The sequence below is a fragment of the Ambystoma mexicanum genome, chromosome 3q (genome assembly GCF_040938575.1).
Source record: "Ambystoma mexicanum isolate Mex_15411 chromosome 3q, UKY_AmexF1_1, whole genome shotgun sequence".
NCBI lineage: Eukaryota > Metazoa > Chordata > Amphibia > Caudata > Ambystomatidae > Ambystoma > Ambystoma mexicanum.
In genome coordinates this window covers 926,362,816-926,386,393 of record NC_090926.1, presented here as the reverse complement: position 1 = coordinate 926,386,393, position 23,578 = coordinate 926,362,816, and the positions used below count along the sequence as shown (strand labels likewise).

The following is a 23,578-nucleotide window of genomic DNA, read 5'->3' as shown; positions in this document are numbered from 1 at the left end:
CACCTTTTTCCTCAGTTTAAAAAAGAGACCTTTTTGCTTTGCGCCTTTTTTGTTCATTTTTAATGTGAGTCTCAGATATAATTTGGACAAGGACAATTTGTTTGAGGACGCTACACAGACTGATCCCTAGTTTTACTTTCCCAGGCAGGGAAATTTCCTTTTGGATAGGGACAGAGGCCTTTATCCAAACCCCTTTTGTTAAATAAAATGTCTAATGTTGAGAACATTACAACTTTGTTTCCATCTCTCATTTCAGACCCCTCACAGAGCTGAGAGGCTGAGGTGCTCTTGTGGGCATTACTGACCACTGCTCTGGACTCTGTTATTTACAATAAAGCAGAACAGCAGTTTGATCTCATGACAGCTCTGTTACCTTTCATTGTACTCTTTCATTGGACAGATTATGGCAAAGGTGTGCCCTCTTGTTTAACCCCCGGACATTAAAAGATAAGGGTTAAAGAGGTAATTAATTGACAAAGGTAGGGCAGAAGAGCTTAATTCCAACACTCAGATTCCTAAAGAAGTTGCAACCTCCTAGGACAGTGTGACTCTGGGGGTCATTCCGAGTAGGGCGGTAAGGGTTAACGGTCACCGGTAACAAGACCAGTGCCGTTAAACCCTTAGTGCCCTATTCCGAGTTCCCTTTGCGGGTTGGTACTTAACGCCTGCTTTTTGCAGGCGTTAAAAAACCAACCCGCGAAGGGACCTAGGAGCTAATTACAGCACCGTAATTTACGGTGCTGTAATTAGCGCCTTCCCCATTCCCATTGAGCCCTATGGGGCAAAAATGCGAATGGGGAAGGGCCCATGGTGAATGGGGAATTACCGCCCCCGCCAACCTTGGAATGGGGCGGTAATTCCGCCATTCACCATGGCGGAGTCGGAAAAATAACGGCGTCAACCAAGGCGCTAATAGTGCCTTGGTTAACGCCAGGGTCAGAATGAGGCCCTCTGTTAAACTAAACTTAAAATTCCTCTCCAGAATCCAAAGCTCATACCAAAAGGTTTCTCCAATAAACAAAACAAAATTTATAAATGCGAGGAACTGCCAGAATAGGGCAGCGTAGGCAGAAAGGTTCATTATGGTGCCGAGGACCGAGAAAATGGGAGCTATGAACCAGTTCAGAAAGTCAGTTTGTATGAGAGGGGGTACCACTCCACAACAGGATTCTCATTCAATAAATGCATAAGTGAATTTTCACCTTGTGAACTCATAAAGCATACATTATGCCACAAAGATAGTGGGAGCGGAGCCAGAGTACATGTGCAGAAAGTTCAAACCTGTATGTATACTGAGATGTACCATGGAATATTTTTATGTGGAACACAATATCATCATGTTTCCAGGTGGTGCAGCACTTCACCAGATTAAGTTTCCAGTGCAGAGATTCAGTCAGGTTTTTTGGGTAGTCAGGGACAGTGGCAAATTCATGACGTGATCGGTGCCTGATACACAAGTTTTAGGGCAGTCTTCCTAGGAGCTCTTCTCTCCCTTAGATGTACATATCTCCAGGTATGTTCCGGCAATTTTCTCAGATTACCTCCAGACTCCAGAACTCACTGTGCACAGGGATGGCTTTGCTAGTTCAGTTTCCAACTGTTGTACCTGGAATTGTAACTTCACTGATCTGAAGCAGCACAGTCTTGTATATTGTAATTGTAATTGGTTATTTATAACACGCTTAATACCTAGGGGTTTCTAAGCGCGGACCCGGGAATCGAACCTGTGTTGCACCGTGTCGTCTTGCTTCCAAGGTGTGCATGTTGCCCCTGAGCTATCCTCCCGAGTCAAGAGAGAGTCAAGAGAGAGTAGCTCCTGTTCCTCAATGTCCTTCAAAAAGACACCTCCTAAGTCAAGACAATAAGCACTTACTGGACAGATCACACTCCAAATATTTCAATATGGAGGTGCTGACTACTTCATCAGCACTTTCAAGTGCATAAACACACAAATTAGTGTTTCAAAAGGAATCAGGGTGTCCTGTTATTTCCAAGTACATACAGAGCTATCATATTCAATGTTTTGGGAGAGTGGGATTGTTAGGGTTACAAGACACCTCCATGTCCGCTTGGTCACCATATTTACATTCCAAGGCATTGCTTTTACAAACCATTGTCATCTTGGACCATAGTCCAAAATTGATTCATTGAAAAGTGCGACTAGCAGAATGTACTAGGACATAACATCTACAGTGATGAGGGAAACTACAGGTGAGGCATTTAGGGGGTTGGGAACTCAGGAGCAATGACAGCTATGACCCGGGTTCTGGGCCACTTGATTAGTGGACCGACACCGCCCAGGAGCTAATATAATTTATTGGCCAGCAACATAAATGGTGGTTGGTATAAATTGATTAAAGTTTTTGTTGTTTTATTTTCTTTAATTTGTTTCATTTAGTCTGTTTTGTATCAAGTTTCATTTTCAGTAATGTTGTGCTTTAACAGATGTGAGGGAGTATACTGTCCTATGATTGTTGAAAAGAAAAAGTTCCTCTGCTTGGCTTGTTTTGGAACCTTCTTTTATCTATCCATTACCTTTATAAAGCGCTCTGAAGGGTTGATAAGTTTGGGCCGTGCTATATAAAATTATGTAAGTAAGAAAACTGAAAACATATATGAAAAAGGCACCCTTAATGACTGACTGATGGCAAATTCAAAAGAACCACTGCTGTTTCAGAAAAAGAGACATGTTTCAGTTCTAATATTTTTGTATTTCTATTGAAGTGTTTCTCTTATGCTGATCATGAACCATCTTCTTTGCTTAGGTTTTACTTTTGGAGAATAAAAAGGAAGGTGCCCAGCTCAATAAACTGATGGAAGACCCCTTTCCCTTGAGCGCCGTCTTTTTCATGCTGGTGCTGAATGCTGTTTTGTACATGCTGTTGGCCATGTATTTTGACCAGGTCTTGCCAAGTAGGTGTTAAATGCTCTTTTGTTTTCATCAGCCTGCAATAAGAACTTACCTTACTTTGTTTCTGCAAGGCAGGATGCGTAGACGTCATATAGTAAGAAGTTTCTGCAGTTTTAGGCACAGGAGCCCATGAATTCTGGTTACCAAACACAGCATTGCTACCAAGGAATATAGGTATTAAGCATAAAACATGTAAACAACGACAGCACTACAAAATGGATTTAACTGTATTTAATCAAGCATGTAAGGCTCCTTAAAGCTCAGCAACTGCAGACGTCTTTATCACTGCAGAACAAGATGTTGCAAAGATTTTCTATTTCTAATAAATGTGCTTTTAAAAGCCTGATTCTTTGAAGATGTGATTACTGTTAGGAAAGATTTCTCTTTTAGGCAACTTTCTCTTCATAGTCTATGGACCCCCAAACGTTTTGCTGTTGTTTTTTTTCAATCAATCTTTTTATTTGATTTTATCAGTAAACATAACATCTCAAGTACATCCATTCACTTATTGTATAATTCGTTTAGAGATGAACATAACAAACCAAAACATAATCCGGAGGGCATAGGGAGGTAGGGGGACACTGGGGGAGGAACAATCGGGGGTGCTGTAGTTCTTGGGAGGGATTGTTTTGGATAATTGGGCCTCATTACGAGTCAGGCGTTAAGGGGTTAACGCCTGATTACCAGGTCCCTTAGCGCCATGGTGATTTTAACGCCTGCTTTTTGCAGGCGTTAAAATCCATGGCGCTAAGGGACCATGGTGCTAATTACGCCACTGTAATTTATGGTGGCGTAATTAGCGCCTTTCCCACTCCCATTACGCCCTATGGTGCAAAAATGGGAATGGGGAAGGGTAAAATGGGAAATGGGGATTTACCGCCCCACTCACCTTGGAATGGGGCGGTAAATCCGCCATCCACCATGGTGTAAACATAGTTTACACCATGGTGGTAAGGGTACGACCCAGGCGGTAACTTACCGCCTGGGTCGTAATGAGGCCCATTGTCTTTTGCAGGGAGGTCTAGCTAGTCATTGACTGAGGTGGGGTGCTTCTGGAGGTTCGCCTTGCCCTCTGCTGCTCCTGGTTCCGAGTTAGCAGCACTCGGGGAGGTGAGTTCGGTGTGGGCCTCGGGACTGGTTTTTGGATTACGTTAGTCGTATTTGTCTAGCCAGCAGAGGGGCGGTGGTTTCCTTGCCATTCCAGGGAACTGTTCCGCGTAGTCTAGGAAGGAGGCCCAGGTGTCGAAAAACTTGTATTTTTAAATTTCCCAGTTGGATGGCGGTTATTTTTTCTGCAACTGCAATGATCCAACATTTGGCCTACCACAGGCTCACAGCAGGGCCCATTGGATGTTTCCATAGTCTTGCTATAGCTATCTTCGCCGCTGTGAGAAGTTGTGTGCATAGGCTTGCCAAGTTGCCGGTCAGCGGGAATTGCCCATCTCCTGTGCTGCCCAGTAGACCTATTCCTGGGTCCCATGGGATCGTCAGGCCTGTGATCTGTTTGATGAGGTCCAGAATCTCCTTCCAGTACTTTTTGGACACTGGACATGTCCAGAGAAAGTGATACAGCATGCCTGTGTCTGTGCATCCTCTCCAGCATTGCGGGGAGGGAGATCGCTGGGTTGCTCTTGTTCAGGATCTCAGGGGTTAAGAACCATCTGTAGCAAGTTTTGATGGCCCCTTCCTTGTTGGTGACACATTTCGCGCTCTTCTGTGTTCTGGTCCAGATGTGCCCCAATTCTTCCATTTCGATTGTTCTGCCGATGTCCCTTTCCCACTTTTCCATGTAAGCCTCCTTTTTGTTGGGATCTACTCTGTCCAGTAGGCCCTATAAAGCCGATATTTTCCCTCTGGGGTGGGGAGGAGGGCGTTGTGAGCGTTTGTTGCAGCGCCATTATATCTCTGCAGCCCTGAGATCTCATGGGTTTGTGCGACGTGCGAGAGCCGGATCTGCGCATAGCGGAATCTTTCTGTTTCCGGTACCCCAAAATTTACCTTGCAGTCTTTGAAAGTTAGCTGGGCTCCCTCCGCGAAGAAGTCTCCCACATGTTTCAACCCTCTTGTTTTCCAGTGATCGAAATTATTGGGTGTCATTCTGGGGGTGAAGTCCGGGTTGTCCCAGATCAGGGACAGGGGGCCTATTGTGCTCCCACAGTTCCATCGCCTGGCTGCCTTCCTCCAGCTTTCCACTGTGTTCTTGGTTGCGGTTAGGGGCCCCTCTTTGGGGGGATCAATGGGTCTGATGATGTGCGGGAGCGCTTCTGGGGGGCTTCGGCACCAGTCCTCCTCAATTTTCGCCCAGCAGGGCTTGTTGGTAGTTAGTTTCCAGGTGAATGCCGGTGAGAGTTGGCTATTTGCAGCTTTTTTCCCTCCCAGATGAATTTCATGATGTTTGTTTGGAGCTTCTGTAGGTCCTTCCTGGGGATGGAGATTGGGAGGGCCTGGCAGTGGTAGAGCAATCTTGGTACCAAGTTCCTGACTTTTTATAGTGAAGTGAAGCAGTCACTTCACTGGCCTTTGTGCTCAATAGTTAAGGGGCAACTGACCAGTGCTTCAGGCTGTCAGTACTGGGAAAATATGTTTACCTTTTGTCGTTGGCATGTTACCTGTGTGGGTAACTTTGTCATATTACACAAAGCAGCTTTCAATGCAGTGCAATGTGGATACTTTTGTGTCACCCTAGACTTTACACTAAAGGGATTTATGGTTACTTTTAAATGCGACTAAAGACAAGCTGGTGCAGTTACATTTTTATCCTTTTTGCTATAATTTTGGTTAGCTCATTCAGGTTTACCACATTTGGCTACTTACTGTGGCTAGTGTCCAAAGATGGTCATGCCACGAGTGCATGCAATATGTGCCTAGGCCAGGAAGTGGGTTGGGACTGTCTGGTCCCAATCCATACCTGGTGTCTGTATGTCTAGTGTGCATGCATGAGTCAGCCCCACAGTGGTCCCTAATTGGACAACTGCTGGTATGCATGTCTGTGCAGATCTTTCTATTGGAGGTCTGAGTTTGATCCCGCACTTGAATTTGGGATAAGCAGAGTCCTTCAGCCATGCCATCAGATCATAAGTGGAGCCAAGTATCCTGTGTAGCTGCGCAGATCGTACGAATCACGAAGAAGCCTGGCGACCATTCTTGCTGCTGTCCCAGTGAAGCCCTCCTGGACTACCTGATCTCAGAAGAACCTTGCTGGTGCTTCGACCCCTTGGATTGATGGGACCAACCAGTCTCGACACCTTCGCACAATCCTGTAGTCTGTAGTTTTTGTAAGCATCCCTGGACCACCCAGTGGACTGACCAGCTCCGATTTGGGCTACCGTGCTAGAAGTATCACTGTTCTGCTTTTTGGCCCGGATACGCAGTGGTCTCCAGCTAGTCCCGCAAGTCGCCTTCCTGACATGTTTCCGCAGCCCAGCATTGACGGGCCCTGTTCAGGGGGGCCTCCTTTGTTTGCGACTACTGAGAAGCCTGCTGTCGCCCGTGTGCGAGTGCCTTGAAGAGTCCTGCATTGGTGCCTCTGGGAAGGGTTGCACTCAGCCCCTGGACCTGAGCAGAACATTGCTTGCTCAGGCAGCTCCTGGGCATCTGCTACCGGATCCAACAGGGGGAAAATCTACCTCCAGCGATCCTCATTCGACCTGGCAAGTCCTTTGGGAAAATTGGCATACGGGCGGTGAGTAGTTGCAAAACGTACCAAAGCCCCTATCTCCTCCATTATAAAGTTTGTGAAGAACTTTGATTTTATTCTGTTCCATTGCTTTTCAAACATCTGTTGTGAAAAGTGCTCTAGAAGTAAAGAAAAGTCATTTACTCACCTGTAAACTCCTTTGAAAGACTTCTGGCTCAATATTCACACCCTCAGGAGCACAGGAGCCCCAACTTTATTGGTAATTTGTGAACGTTTGGGCACAAGGCCCCATTCAATTTAGGGTTGGACTACTAAAGTTAGTGCTCCCATTCCTGTGGCCTGTTGATACTATTGCTTAATTACTTACCTTTCAGGTATTGAGGAGTTAATTCTGTGCAAAGTATTGGCTAACTGTGATTGTATATATGTGTTATATTTAGAATGTTTTGTGATAACATTACCTGCTTGATACATTTTTCATAGTGTGTTTTTGGGCCTACAATAGAGTATTTTTGTACTTACTGTCTAAGTGTAATCATTGTGTATTTCACTATGTGGATTCATTGTGGACCCCTGACCCCACTCACCTCTACTGAGATTTAGGCTTGACCACTCTTCATGCTACCTTAATTGGTTTCGCTAAACTCCCAGAGTTACCCTGTACACTATAACTAGGATGGCCTCCTAAAATCTGGCCACCAGTCAGAGTTTAGAAATCCATCTTAGCATCTATTAAAACCATGAATTGCTAAGAGGAGACATTTTCTCCCAATAATTCAGAATACATTGATTTCGGAAACCTCTGAATCCCCCGCTTTTTTAAGATATCATGATTTGTGTAGATTCGTAAATTCTTGGAACATTGTATTAATGTTTTGCTTTGATATCACTTTCCCCTTAGTGCACTTTACTTATATACTGTAATATTAACAAACTTAATGACTCTGTATCGTTACACCTCTGTTGTCTCACTGTGCCCCCCAAAACTGTAAGAACCAACTGTACATGTATCTAAAACATAACAGATTCTGAACACACCAGAGCTTTAAGGTTTTTTAGTTTTGCCTAAAACACATGCGTTGATCTCCCTCATTTTACAACCCCTTTTGAGTAGTGCCAGTGAACAAATCTACATACATTGTGAACAATACATATTTTCCAAAAACAGAATATTGAAATTCCTTCCTCAAAAGAAACTTAAGAAACACAGGCTGATGACATTTCTTCTGTCTTCTTCTCTATACTTTAAGGAAGGCATGGTATCAACAGTAAGACAGACACAAGTGGCCACAATTCCAGGGTGTTTATTGAACTTTCACAAGGATGCGATAAACGCCTATCTAAACCTAAATCTACACATGTGAGCAAGCTACAACCATTAAATAATAATAATGCAGTCCTAGTGGAGTCTTGTCAAATTAAAAAGGGCCTATACTAAAAAAAAAACTATTGTCAATCCTTACCACTAATTTGCAAAATAAGGTAGGGTGATGTTCATGAAAAAGAAAAGTGTTCACAAAATGGTAAATCAGGATGTTCGGGCCATTGGCCTCTCTTGTCCACGTTTTCAGCACAGGACCAGGCGGTTCACTCGAGCAAAGCACACACTCTGGCTTCTGTGGCACAAGGATACAGTTCCACTTGCACAGTTTAAGACCTTCTGTGTCCAAGCCTCTTTACTTCTTGCATGTTTGGACTCAGAGGGCCTGGTATACAAAAACAACATTAATGTTTTTTTTCAAGTACCCAATTTGGGTGTTCACCCTGGATCCCCCCTCAGCTGGGCTCAGATCCTTTTCAAAACAAAAAGTTCAACGTTGGATCTCCTCTTCCAGGCTCAGATCCCTTTCAAACTATGTTCAGATGATTCTTTTTTCGGGTGACTCACGGTTTTTCCCCGGATCCCCTCAGCTGGGCTCAGAACCCTTTCTTTCACTCAATTAGTCTCCCTCAGCTGGGCTCGGACCAATTGTGTTGTACTTTAAACTATTGAAGACTTTCCAATGTGCACAGGGTTTAGCTTGACCCATTGTATGACCACTATGATTTCAATATTCCTTTTCCTCACACTCAGCATCAGTTGGATACCTAACGGAGACATTTGAATGAGCACCCACGTGGTGCTGGACCACTCGGTGCCACTCTGTGTATCGTATCTTTTCTCCCAGGGTTCAATTATGAAGTTCAACTGCTCTTTTTGGTTTCCAATTGTTTGTTTGTTTTATTATTTATAATGTGCTAGACCCGAGGGTATCAGGGCGCAGGAAGAAACAAGAATATTTTCAGTTTAGTTTACAGTGCTTACAGGTATATACAGTGGTTATGAAGATATATTCAGTAAGGATAGAGTCAACAAGTTAATACAGTCACAAGGTCAAAAATGGGAGAAAGAAATATTTAGATAATGTATACAAACAGAGATAGGGCTGACACAAGTAGCAGAGTGTTGCGGTAGACCTTAGACAATATGTACAGGAACTAATGTAGAGTGTAGAATAGTAGAGTGGAGCTGGCGGGTGGAGCCCAGCGTTTAGCAGTAATTTTCTTTAATCCAACTGATGATGTTGTGTCTGAAGTGAGGGTATGTTTGGTCTGCCCATAGAGCGGGTGGTAGGGAGTTCCACAGCTGAGCGGCTTTAACTGGGAAGCTGCATCCTCCAGTTTTGGAGAGTTAAAACCTGGGTACCACCCAGAGATTGGAGTTGTTGGACGGATTGAAGATTGTTTCTTAAATCTTTCAATAAGATAACGTGGGGCGGCATTGTTCAGACACTTATGTGTAAGTGAGGCTGTTTTTAACAAGATTTTGTCATTGGTGGGAGCCAATTATTCAGTCGCCTTTTCTGAAATATGAACTTTTTTTGCTAGGCCCAGCGCTGCTCTAAAGGTGTTATTTTGAAGGATCTGGATTTTATTGGTGATATACTTATTGGCCTCCAAATATAGGGAGTTACAATAGTCCAGTTTTGATAGAATTAGGGCTCTGGCCAAGGTTGTGCAGCTGTACGTGGAGAGGAAAGTCTTGACAACTATAATTAGCTTACAGGTGTAAGCAGTGGCGCAGGCCATAGAGTTGACCTGTTTGGTGAAGGAGAGGGAGGCATCTAAGTAGAAACCTAATGTTTTAACTTCTTTGGCCAATTTGATGGTGTTGCCATCTATATTGAAGCTGGTGTATTTGTGGACGAGTTTATTGAGATTGTGGGTGGAGCCAAGGATTATGAACTCAGTCATCATTCAGGCATAGACCGTGAGTGGCCATCCATGCTTGGATGATGAGGTACACCCTATTCAAAAAGGCCAAAGCCCTGTCATAATCTCCGGCAATGGTATGAGGATCTGGGTATCATCTGCATAATTAGTGTAGGTGATACCATGACCATCAAGATCGTCAAAAAAGGGGCTCAGTGAATATGTTGTACATGGTAGGTGAGACACATGAGCCCTGAGGTACTCTGCAGGTGATGGGAATGGGGTCGGCCGATGCTGAGGGAGAGAAGACACGCATGGTCCTAAAATTCAGGAATGATTGTATCTAGCCTATAGCCTCATGCGAAAAGTGTGCGGCTGAGTCCAAATGGTTGCAGAGGACTTTGTGGTCTACCAAGTCGAATGCCGAGGATATGTCAAGTAATAGTAACAGGGGCAATGGAAAAAGTGCCCTGAGTCAGTTTGTGCCTTGAGGTCTATCAGCGCAGTTTCAGTCCTCTGTTGTGGCCTGAAGCCTGACTGACGGACTCCCAAGAGATGGTTTTGTTCCAGATATTGCTGTATTTGGAGGTATGCTATCCAGTCTAAGATTTTGAGCAGGAAAGGAACTGTGTTGATGTGTCTGTAGTTTGTAGGTATGGGGGAGTCCAATGATTGCTTTTTGAGGAGTGGGAGTACCCAGGAGTTCTTGAGGTTGCTGGGGATGGTGCCGGTGGAAAAGGATGTGTTAATTAGCTTAGAGATAAAGGGTGATAGGTCTCTGGCAGCGTCTTTAATAATTTGGGCTGGACATAGGTCTCCTTGGAAGTTAGATGGTTAGGGTGAGGATAACTCTTTCAAACTCTAGGATGGTCACTTTGGAGAAGCTGAAACGATGCGTGGGTCTGTGTGAGGGCGAGGGCATGCTGGGTTGTGGCGTGCTCAGTTGTGGGGTAGAGTTGTGAAGGTTTTCTTTTTTGTTGGCTATCTTGTCCTGGAGGGATGTTACTTTATTAGATAAGGCTTTTTGAATGCTAGTGCACCAGTTTTTGTCCTTCATACAGTTGTCTGGCACAGGGATAGGAGTTTCGAGTTCTTTGAGGATTATGAATAGTTCTTTTATGCTAGAGTTGGCTTGCAGAATTCTCTTGTTGTAGGAGTCTTGTTTGGCTAGGAGTATTTCTTTCTTGTAGTGGGAGGAAATATTGCTTAGGTTGGACTTGTTGTCATTGTCATGATGCCTACCTCCAAGGAGCCAGGTCCGACCCAGCAACCCCAGAGGCAGGCATCATTTCCCCCAGGGGAGTGCCAGCGGGCCCAAGCTGGGGCCCTTTGGACGCAGTCCTGGTGCCCTAGGCACCAGGCTCATGTTGGACCTCTGGCCTGGCGCCTTAGGCGCCAGGCTCATAAAGCTAGACATGTGTTCAAGTGTTTTAATGTGCACTTACCTGATGCAGACCATGCTGTCACATCCAGGCCCTCTTGAGGCCTGACTAGGAACTACTTTACCTGTGGGACTACTTTCCACCCGGGTGTGGTCGGGGAAGGATACATACCTGATCGGAGGAAGGATACACACTTGGAACTTCTTCCAAAGCTATTTAAACCACACCCGATCAGCAACACAAGCTTCGTGTTGTTCTGCTCCTCGCAGCTGGACGCTCACCGTGTCAGCTCCTGCATCTGGACTTCAGCCACGCCTGTCAGCATCCTGGGTCACCTGCAAAGGGAGACAAGAGACCTACCAGCTAATCTGCACCACGGAGACATCACCGACGATCCTGAAAGGGAAGACATCATTTTTAAAAGCATTTCGTTACGATCGCTGCAGCGCTGCATTTCACTCACCTTTCCTGGGTTCCTCCATCTTCAGCAGCGATCATCCGGATACACAGCCACTTCCCAGAGCCTAGAGACAAAGACAAGAATAAGAGGTGAGAGAAGGAAGGGAATAGAAAAAGCTCAGTTTCCTTCTAACACTTACCTGTTGGGTCATTCCCATTTCATTTCGGGTCTTGCTGCTTCCAAGCAGGACCCCGGCCCCTATGGGGAAAAAAGACAAAGACATTAGATGAGCGAATGCAAAAACTTTACCTGAGCGCTCATCTAGGACTTACCAGATCTTTACTGGAACTGCACCTTTCACTTCGGGTCGGCGCCATATCTCTGGCATTCCGAACCCCGGCCCCTATGGGGAAAAGACATCAACATCAGCGCTTTGTTGCAAGAAGTCTCCAAAGGAATCTTCATTCATCACCTGAAAAAAGACAATGAACATTATTATTTAAAGCTTGAACTTTTGAACTTGCAACAGAACTTTTACAGCGCCTTACCAGTATAATCAAGCTTACCTGAACTCCCATCCAACCTCAATCCAGTGAAGTAACTGGGTTCAACGCGCCCCTGTGTCAGAAGCAGGATGGAGAGCTCGTCCTTTCAGACCCTAAGGTGAGACTTCATGGGGAATCGTGGAAGGGTATCGTGGAGGGTTGGAAGAGAGTGGGAGGCTTGAGCATAACTCAGTCAGTAGGTAATACTCCCTTTTCACGCACAGGGGAATATTCCTGCGAGCCGGAGAAGCCAGAGTAGAGGGCCCTTCCTGTCCATCTTCAGAGTCCTGCGCTTCACCATTGAAGAAGCATCAGCACTCGAAGCCAGACCTGCGCCTCCGTGGGAATCAGGTGAACGTTACAGTCGTCTGATGGAGAATGTCTCTGTATAGCTTTGCTTTTTCTTTTTTCCAGTCTCAGCGACTTGAGGAATGGAGAGAACCAAGTATTCAGATGCATTTTAGGCTTGCTGTTTCTCAGTTTTAGTGGAGCAATGGAATCTAAGTGTTTCGGAAATTATTTTATTGTATTCCTCAACTAGGATGGAGGGGTCGGTGGGTATGGAAGGGGCCAAAGGGTTGTTTTTAGTGGTCAATATAGTAGCTTCTAGTGAGAATGCTAGGAGGTGGTGGTCTGTCCATGACTGTGGAGTGATGTACATTATGGAAGCGCTAAAGTTGTAGTCTGCCATCCAATCAAGGGTTCTTCCTTTATTGGGGGTAGGAAGAGTCACTCTTTGGCTAAAGCGAGAGTGCCAGCGATTAGTGTTGATTGGTGGTCTTTAGGGTCTTTAAACCCAAGGTTGAAATCACCTAACAGAAGGACTTGTGAGGTATGTTTTAGGTTGTCCAAGAGGATGGTGGTTAGGTCCTCCTCAAACGATCCACTGGGGCTGGGTGGTCTGTATAGTAAGTTAATGGTAAGAGTTTGGGATCCGGGAGTCGGTAGTTTGGTGATCAGGGATTCACAGGATTTAACATCAGGTGATGGGGATAGTCTCATAGCTAAGTTAATTTTGGCTATTATAGCTAAGCCTCCACCGCGGGCCTCAGTTTTGTCTGCTCTGAGTATTGTGTAGTCCTCTGGGACTGCCAACGTGAGGGCAGGGCCTGCTGCAGTATGAAGCCAAGATTCAGTGATGGTTAGGAAATCAAATGTTTCTAACTGTAGGAGGTCCACTATCTCTGTGGCGTGTGCCACTAAGGAGCGGGCATTTGTTAAGGCTCTTTTGAGGTGTAGGGTATTGATCGCTGCTAGTGATTTTGATGGGATGCCATATAGGATATTAGTTTCATTCTTGGGGAGAGCATTAAATGGTTGGTTCTGTTGGCATTTCTTGTGTGGATGATGAGTGGGAAGGGTAGTATTTAGGGTACCGTTTGATGGTTTGATTAGAAGGCATATTTTCCTATTATTTGCTATGTTTGTAATGAGGGTAGACATGGTGAGTGGTTCGAATAATTTAGGTAGTCTGGAGCGGAGTCTAAGGTTTCTGGTAGAAGGACTGCATGGTCTAGCAGTGTTGAATGTATTAGGGGTTAGTGGGCATACAGGAATCGAGTTACTGGGTGACAGTAGTGTTGATGGGACATCCACAAGTGTTGCTAGTTGATCTATCATGGTTGAGTGAGGTATGGGTGGGAGGAGCAGGCTTATGGTGCTGGTTATAGTGATCAGGATTAGAATGGCCTTTAGTAGGACTGTATATAAGCCCGTCACATACATAATGATGCTGCACCGTCTGGGAGAGATGGCTATTCGTGTTTCTACCAGCCAACTGTAGTAACAGTTTGGGTTAGTAGGCTAGTTCAAGAGCTACCACAAGGATAAAGAAGCACAATTTGGAATAGGCATGTGGTTCGAGATTGCTGCAAATAGGGTATAGAACACACTCTGGCATAGTAGGCTAATTCGAATATTGCTGCAGGTGGGGTACAAAACACTTTGGAATAGTGGGCTGGTTCGAAATTACTGTTAATATAATAGAGCAACACGTTCTGGCATGAGATTGCTTCCAATAGAGTAACACACTTTGGCCTGATAGGCTTGTTCGAAATTGCTACAAATGGGGTACAAAACACAATTTGGCATGATGGGCTGGTTCGAAATTGCTACAGATGGGGCACAAAACACACTGTGGAGTAGTAGGCAGATTCGAAATTGCTACAAGTGGGGTAGAGCAACACGCTTTGGTGTAATAGGCTGATTCGAAATTGCTACAAGTGGGGTAGAGCAACACACTTTGGCATGATGGGCTGGTTCTAAATTGCTACAGATGGGGCACAAAACACACTTTGGCATGATGGGCTGGTTCGAAATTGCTACAGACGGGGTACAAAGCACACTTTGGCATGATAGGCTGGTTTGAAATTGCTGCAAATGGGGAAGAGAAACACGCATTGGCTAGGTAGGCTAGTTTGCAGTTGCTCCCAATGGGGAAGACAAACGCATTTGCAGAGAGGGTTAAGTCTGTTTGGCACTACTTCCAGGTTAGTTAGGTTAGATCCAATTGTACATTATAGTAGTTAGCTAATGATAGAGAAAAGTTACAATATGAGCATAATAAAGGGTGTCTGTTCCAGCATTGGAAGGCAGTGGCATTGGTTATAGTCGCTAGAGAGGATTTGCTGCAGTGAGCAAAGCAGTTATACAGGATACTGAAATGCAGGTTCACATGGCGGGGGCGTTCGTTGTGGTCAGAGTGCGGGTCTGGCTGCGCTAAACAATTGCACGTTGCCAAAAGGCATAGGGCTAGTGCACCACTTCATATATTCAATGGTGACCGTTTTTGTTAAATTACGATTCAAATAGCATGCCTGATAGCATGGAGTTGCAGAGAGCGGGCCATTAAATGCAGAACTTTGCACTGTTAGCGCATAAAGACATTGCTGGTGGCAAAGATGTATATGGTACTTATCTGATGGATATACAGTCATGGTGAATTAGACAAAAGGGGAGCATAGTTCTCGTACGGCACTCATCCGGGCTCGGTCAGGAGCCTTTGTTGTTGCCTTTGTTGGGGCCAGGGAATTCAAAAGCAAAGACGTGGTCTATTCGTAATTATTCGTATAACGTAATTATATCCGCGTTGCTCTTTGGAAACACCTCACACACTGTTCTCTTTGTACAATGTTGCTGCTTGTAACCTTGGTTCTTGGTTGAAAACACCCACTGGTCTGGTATCAGTCTCTCCGACTCAACGGCTGTGTTGTCTTTTCTGACGCCGCTTTGTTGTAGGAGCCAAGCGGTAATCGCTCCTCCCCGCCTTAGTTATCGACATGGGAGAGCCCCGGGTACCTCTGACACACTGTGCAGGTTAGATCAGCCTTAGTTCCTGGTCTTCGATTTCTTACTTTCCAAGGCTCACAAAAGTAACGGTCTTTAGCTGTCACAGGTACTTCCCTCCTTGCGACTCTCTCTGGTCTTGACATCTTTCTTCTTGTATTAAACTGCCATCTTGGAACTGCTGTTTTCTCATGTGGTTTGCCTCACTCAGAGTGTGCTTTCGTGCTCTGCCTTTTATCCATGTGGGGAAGGTGTGATGGAAATCAGGTGTGTGTAATAATCCGTAATTGCCTGACCTTGCCTGTCCAAGGTGTTGGGACATGTCAGGCATACGGCTCTAGTGTTAGTCCGTCGTCACTCACAGTGAACTGTCCGTAAGAAAGTGTTTGTGTCGGAAAAGGGTTGGGGGGTTGAATTCCTAGGTATCCTACCTGGTAGGATGGGGAAAAGGTGTTATTGGGAAAGGGATACCGTGTCTCACCCTCCGGTGTCCCACTTCCACTCCCCAAGAATCCCTCCTCCAGGTGATATTCCCACACTTTTCCACCCCCAAAAACTGGATTCAAAAGCGGGGCTGTGTCCTGGCCACCTAGATGACAGATCCCTAGGGACTAGCTGGTGAGACACCTTCAGGCCGTCATATTTGTTTGGGTCCTTCTTGGGGGCTTAGCTCACTATTGACCCATAGGGTTCACATCTACATTCATTCAGAGATACATATTTAAGTCATCTGTACTACTCAAGACATGGCTATGCCTAACCATGCTCACTGGCGCTCACTCAGATATCCGGAGCTTTATCTCCACTGTCAAATGAAGGTAACACTATGTAGTCAATGAGGCTCTTATATCCTCATAAGAATAAGGGAGAGCTCCAGAAGAGTAATATTTAGCGGGTAAACATCAAGCTTCAACCTATCAATGCATTGAATGTATGCTAACCAGAAGTCTCAAAGGACAGCAGAGCCCCACTTTGGAAGTAGCTTTCTTGCCTCAAGTTCTCATTTGAATATCCTGTTTATTTTGATTAACGGCAAGATGGAGAAAATGGCATACCATATAGCTAATTCTGCACTTGCCACCCACTTATAATAAATGGAATCGGATTGATACACTGCATAAATACACTATGTTTATGAAATGTCATAGTAAAAGAAGGTAATTTGCAGAGTTGTTCTCTTTCCTTTTTGCAGCTGATGAGCTGTGTAACCACAGCAGTCCTGCATCTAGTAAGACACACCAGAAGCTTTGATGACTATATATATTTAGTAGGTATGGGACATTACCATAAAAAGTAACTTTTTGTATGTCGACAGCTGCATACTATACTATAGAAATACGTATAGGAATACATGAAGTAGAACATTAAAATTCTGGCAACAAACGACCAACAAATCAGGCTAACAGGGAATGAGACCATGCAGGCACAATTTGTTTGTGGGTTGGCCCACTAAGCTCAACCCAAGGGGAACACACACCAAAATAACCAAACTGTAAATGCGTAGAATAATTGCAGCACAACAAAGTGCTTGATGTGAAAAGCATAGCAGACATACGAGGCACATATTATTTATGCAGAATGTTATATTGGTCTGTTTAGACATGGGCAATCTGTCTTTATGGCCAGAAACACTACACCATAGCAACTCTCAGCGACAACCTCCTGGACTACTCAAATGAGGGGCACCATACAATGCGCTGTTACACACCTTAGTTCCTCTGGAAGGGTAATCACCAAAGTAACCCTAAGTCAAGGGTCACATGGCCACTGCTGCCTACACTGGAAACCTAACCAAAAGTTTTGCCCACCAGTCACTACTGTGGCCCAGAACAGCTAACAATATCTGCAGTTAATGTGAGTGATCAGGCAACTATGAGGAAGTAAAGAAGTGGAAATGTGCATGGCTGCTTCTGTCACCACTGCCCATCAGCGCCGTATCCTTTACAATGCATCAAAGTTCTACCTTATATTATGTGTGAGTCACACATTTTCCCAACAACGCTTTCCGGATCACCATTTGCGAGACCAGTTAATAGAGTTTTGGTGGCTACGGACCATGTTTGGGACAGTACAGCTTTGTAGTATCTGGGTTCTTAGGTGGGTCAGGAAGAACGCTGAAGCCATACATATATCAAAAGGAAAGCTGCTTTATTGTTACAGGGTTAGGATATGAAAGGGAGGTAAGAAGCTAATATGGTAACATCCTGTCTTGTTCTCCACCCATCCTGTGTGTCCCTAACTACAACTGCTGGAATCTTGAGTGAACATAAGGTTCCAGCCTAGGTAACATTCTGTGGATTGCATTGCTATGCAAATGCAAGCCCATTACTACACATACAAGCTTAGATAAAGCACTGCTTTCCAGGTATTGAGAGATTTGAATCAATATTCAACTGGACTAAAGATGCTGTCCCCGTAATATGCTTCCTTGTTTTGTAATCATGTTACTTTACAATGTTGTCAAGAATGTTAATGCTTTTGGAGATATCTTGAGAGGGAAATGCAAATCAATGTTCTGTGTGCATGGATGGACACAGTTTGACGTTTTACTTAAAATAAGAAACACAAACTATGCAATGGAAACAGATGATAAATGTGTTGCTTAGGGATGAAATTAATAACAGCAAGTTTACCCTGAAGAAGCCCATATAGTTGTATGGGTAAACCTCCATTTAACTAGAGAGAATTAACTTTGATTCACGTTTTCTAATCTGTACACTTTGGGATGCTATTGATATAGAATTGTAAAGCTAATTCTGAAGTGTTTCAGAAAGTACTTATTTAGAAGAACTGCACCTATGTTCTTGGTTTGTTCTTTGTAATTATATAAATGGTTTATCTGTTATCATCTTAGTCTAGTGCCGTAAGCAGAGACATATCTGTGATTTAAGATGGGTGCTTGTCACTAATTTGAAGGCTGGTTTTGTTGTGTAAAGGTTGACCTCCTTGACAACTGGCTTGTTGGTGCATCTTTGGGAATGAAAACGGAAGGATCATCCCTAATTCTATTTTTCAAGGCAGTATGAAGCTATACCCTGTCTCTCTAAATGCCCCTTTTTGCAGTAAATAGTATTGCTAATTCACAAGCACATTTAAAAGAATATGCTTACCTTGCTACTTCTAGCCTGCAAGTCCTGCTTTACACTGATGTGTTTCAAGGACCCGCAAAACTCCTACCCTCTATTGTGACTTTACAAGATGTCACAAAAATATCAAGTATGTTGCTCCACAAGCCCTATCCAAGACACTCTCCTCGGGGCTGTGCCATGGATATCCTCACCAGATAATATGCTATCTCGCCTTATAGTTTCTTCCCTGCCTCGGCATGGATTTGCGGATCCTGTTCTTTCCTTTGTGTAGTGTCCTGCTCCACACAGACGCTGCCCACCTCCTGCTTATTCCAGGGATCACCCTGGATTAGCCTGTCTTTCTGGCACCCCTCCATGAGGCTCTTCACTCAGTGCTCCTGAAGTGCTTTTTCACAACACTACTTTTCAAAAGGCCAGCGCTATTTTCAGATTCCACTCATGGGGTAAAGGTAAATGTTCAGTGCTACTTTATACATAGCTTTTTATCCCAAGACAGACATTTCTCAAGATTGCCAGACCACTACATACCTGGTTTGACCCTTATGATTGATCATCATTGTGGTATAGGCTTGGCACCCTTGTGGTTGGAGCATTGGGCATGTTTATAAAACACCACGAAGTTATGGTGGGTTTAAAAAGACATTAAAAAATCTATGTATGAAGTAGCACTGCCTATACAATGAAGACAATTTCCCGGTGCAAAAGGCTTACATTTGATCTAATTTGTATACCCGCAATGCCTTGCTGATATGGTTCCAAACTTGAGGTGAACTTCCACTGATGGCTACCAGGTGGCATTGTGACATGCGTGACTTGTTTCAAATATACTACTTTTACAATTTGCATTCAAATTTAAAAGATGGACTATTTTTAGATCCAATGTGATTTCTAACTATCAACATCTTTACATACATTTGGAGGCCAAGTTTCAACTACGATTATCTCTTCTGTATTTTGAACAGGGAGTTAGAAAGAAGCTAACTATAAGTTTTAGCTAAATTAGTGCATTTTTCATTTCAGTTCCAAAGCGAACACGTGAATGTAAAAGCCCTTAGACTTTAGTCACAATTTACTAATTGAGAGGAACATTTACCCAATGCAAAGTTTTTTAGATTCATATCTTTTTGACAGTCCAAATTATCTCTTTGATCCTGAAGAAGGCTGTGGGATTGTATCCTGCCCTAGAAGCTCAAAATCCGAGTTTATCTACTTCTCACAATGTACTAACACAAGCAGCATTTTTTTATATAAAAAATCTGGACAACATATTTAGTGTCAACTTTTAAATAAATATTTCTGCAACACATGCATAAATTAGCAGTATGTTTTGAGGATTGTGCTCAAAGCATCTGTATATTGATTACTGACATTTGTTCGTTTCTAAGAATTTGTACGTTTAGATTGTGTTCTGTTTTTCTGTCCTTATGTTCTTTTTTTGTAAAAGTCTTTTTCTCTTTGTCTCTTAACAAATGGTGTCATTATAGATAAGCATTTTTAAAAATGTGGTTCTATATAAAATCATTAATGTCCTATTTGTACATACTTTTGATGTATTTTCACTTCAGAAGACCTATATTATTGTTGCATTTGGTTGCTCCATTCTCTCCAGAGGTAATCCAGACGTTGATCCCTTGTTCAATGTGCTTAGGGAGGCACAGCTTCACCTCATTGATGAGGTCCTACGAAGCCAAAACATGCGTCTCGGGTTGATGTTGGTACTCTTGTTCAGAGGAGACTTGCTTCGCATTTTGTTGCTGGACTGCCTAAGTGGGTGGGAGTGGGACCAGACTGACACACACATTGATATTTCTCCTCTGTGAAAGGTACAATGATCTAAGAACAGAACAGCTTATTTGGTCGTGTTCGTTCTCGATAGAGGAGCTCTCAGACCTTTTTTGAATTTTTAAGAATATAAAGAAGCTGGCTAGAGTTAAAATAGCAACTAAATGTAGCCACAACCTTATGCTCCACACGATTAAAACAGCTCACAGATTAACTTTGAAATTACAAGCAGAACTTGATGAGGCTGAACATCATTTCTAGACAACATTCGGATTCCAGAATCTAGGTCCAAACTTCAGTTAATTAGCAGAGAGATTCAACATCTCAAACCTCCAGAAATAGGCAGATAATCTCAAAGACAAGGCTGTTGTACTAAAGGGTAACAGGGCCTCATCCTACTAAAAAAAAATAAGTGGGTACATTTTTCACACAACAGCATTAGTAACACCTCTATTGAAGAACAGCCTCATAGTTCCAATTCAAAGCAACCTTTTTTAGGGAGAGGACAACCCAGAGGAAGAAGGCCGTTTCTCCAACAGACTCCTTCGAATCATAGCTCACCAGGAGTATTTTGCAACCATAGGAGGGAATACCAAAGTTGACTACTTCCATATTCTATTTGTCCACTATGCCACTAAAATAAGAACATATACATGTGTTTACTAAAGGCCTCTCCTTGTGCTGCCCCAATATGTGAACAAATCCAAATTGGAACTCAAACTTATAGAGTTCCTTTAGAAACATGTGCTTAAAAATATGTTTCTGTGCCCAGCCATATGAGAACCAAATTAATTTGATTGGCCTTATACCTGCATCAACCTTTTACCCTTTGGATTCTGATGTGCCTCCAGAACTGTTAACCTTCGAAAACATTGTTTTGCAAGGCTTGCAGCAAAAGAACATGAAAACTTAACATTTGAATAATTTCAGTAAAAAAGTGACCATTGCACTCAAAGATTTAGAAAATATCGACAACTTGGTCACTAAAATTGCAGACAAAGGTGAGGGGAACGTGCTCATGAACAGGGATTACTATGAACAAATGGTATAAATCCTAATAAATCATGCATCTCATTGAAAGCCCAGTCAGGTGAATCCCACTCAAGAAATACTTGATAGAATCTCCAATATCTGTTCCACAGGGTTATGACTAGGTTTCATCAGTAAAGAAGAGGCAGATTTTGTTTAACCTCAGTGAACCTGTGAGGTCCTTTAATCTATGCTATCCCCAAAATTAATAAAGATCTTTTACATCCATGAGGCAGGCCTGTTGTGTTCCTATGTCGGTCTATTTTTGAACCCATAGACAGATACATCGATACGTTTTTGCAACCTTTGGCAAAAATGACAAATCCTTCTTAAAAGAATTAGGGAGTTCATCAAATTGGTAGAACATTACCCTTTTGATGTCCATACAAACATTTTGGTTACTTATGTTCTCACCTGACAATGTACCAATAGCCCCCAATGTGAGGCCATTCATCCAATAGATACACACCACCCAATATCCGCACAAACATCATCATTGCACTCATAAACACAGCATTGTGAAACCATTTTTTCAACTTTAACAATGTATTATGCCATCATGTGAATGGAACCGCAACGGGTATGGTATTCGCCCCAAACCTGGGCAACCTATTCTTGGCAAAGTTTGCAGAGCAGTTTATATTCAGCTCTCACTGATTCCCATCCAACATAATTTGCTGGAAGAGATATATAGACATTTTTGTAGTATGGAATGGTGACTGTGATTATTTGAACACCTTCATTCAGTGGCCTTACATTTATAATCCTAATCTGTATTTCACCACCCATCACAGTAAGAGTGAAACCATCTTCCTACACATTTTGGTTAAGTCCACTGATCAGTGATTGTACATGATATTCCTTAAAACAACTGTTTGTTACTCCATGTTACACTATGCGAGTCTACATCAAAAATCACAAAAAAAATGATCTAGCATACAGTTAATTTTTATGTCTCAGAAGAAACTGTGGTTTTAATAATGAATCTGTGATTAATGCCAACCAAGTAGTTGACCAACTACTACAAAGAGGCTAATGACGGAAGCTAATGTAACAAGCTACCAAGTTCTGGTTTTCTACCAGAGGGGCCTTGTTTTATGACAGTACCAAAAAATCATTCAACCAATTGTTGTGCCTTACAGCTTTTAGAAGTCATACTGTTCAGCCAAACAACGCATTACCAAAAACTGGAAAAACCTACAGGCCTATGCAGCACACTTTGAAAACGAATGTTTGCCCTTACACGTAGCAAGAACATAAAAGACAGATTGGTACATTGGTGTCATACAAATTTCTTGACACCTACACTGATCACCTCTTATTTCAATGCCCCATTACCAACTGGCTAGTTGCCTTCCCCTACAGTGTATGTCAATTTATGGAAAAATGCACTAAAATCATTATTGGTACCTTCAGATGGCAATTTAGGAATTTAACAAATTGTAACACTAAGAATGTCTTATACATTATCTTTTGCCCATGCCTTAAACCTGACATTGGCATGACTTTTTACTGGTATCCACTAGAATAGTTCATTGTTGATCCAAAATTCTAACTAAAATTAAGCAAGCACCTTTGGTAGCACATACCACCAGCTTCAACATACTGAAAACAACAAATTCTGGTGTTTTATCGACATGATCAACCCTAATCAGTTGAATTTTCCAACTAAAGTTTGATAACAGAAATTAGAAGCTGGGGGAAGATTTTTGCGAAGGCCATTTTGACGCACTTTAAGAATTGGATCGACGAGGGCAGAGTACTGAGTCACTTACAGGCTGGTTTTCAAATTGGAATCATGACTGTGGATCAGTGGTCGTGACTTCATTTAGTCTATGACAAATATGTTGCATTGAGGAAAATGTGATTATTGTAGACCTTGAAAAGAGCCTTCAATACAGTCCAGAGAGCAAGATTGAGGTCCATTTTTGAGGAGCTGGGCTTTCCTTTGGGGCTTCTAAGTGCGATTAAGTCTCTGTACACAAATACTGGTGCTGTGATTCTATGGGGCTTGACAGAGCTTCATCCCTCCCGGTTGGTATAGCGATGGGGGTGCACCAGGGCTGTGTCCTTGCCCCCTCCATCTTTTGTGTATTTATTAATGGTGTGATTGGTAAACTACAGGAAGTTGCAAAAGATGCACCCATCCTGGCGGGCCATAAAAAGCCAATTGCAGTGTTTGAAGACAATGCAGACTTAGTTGAAGATATTTTCCAATATTTGCAATGGGAATGGTTTGACCATTAGTGCCCAGAAAACAAAGTCAGTAGTCTTCAGGGGGAGTAGAGTGAAAAAGCCATCTAGACTAAAACTCAGTTTCCCTGAC

The 23,578-nt window shown here is 43.2% G+C and overlaps 1 protein-coding gene across 1 annotated transcript in view; it reads left to right on the top strand.

Moving 5' to 3' along the window:
• The window catches only part of LOC138583119 (ATP-binding cassette sub-family A member 9-like), a 2,601,648-nt gene that overhangs the window by 634,360 nt on the left and 1,943,710 nt on the right, over positions 1-23,578 (top strand). Inside the window, exon 9 of the mRNA XM_069655079.1 lies at positions 2,766-2,913. Within this exon, the coding sequence (XP_069511180.1) occupies positions 2,766-2,913 (148 nt within the window). The remainder of the gene's footprint in view (positions 1-2,765; positions 2,914-23,578) is intronic.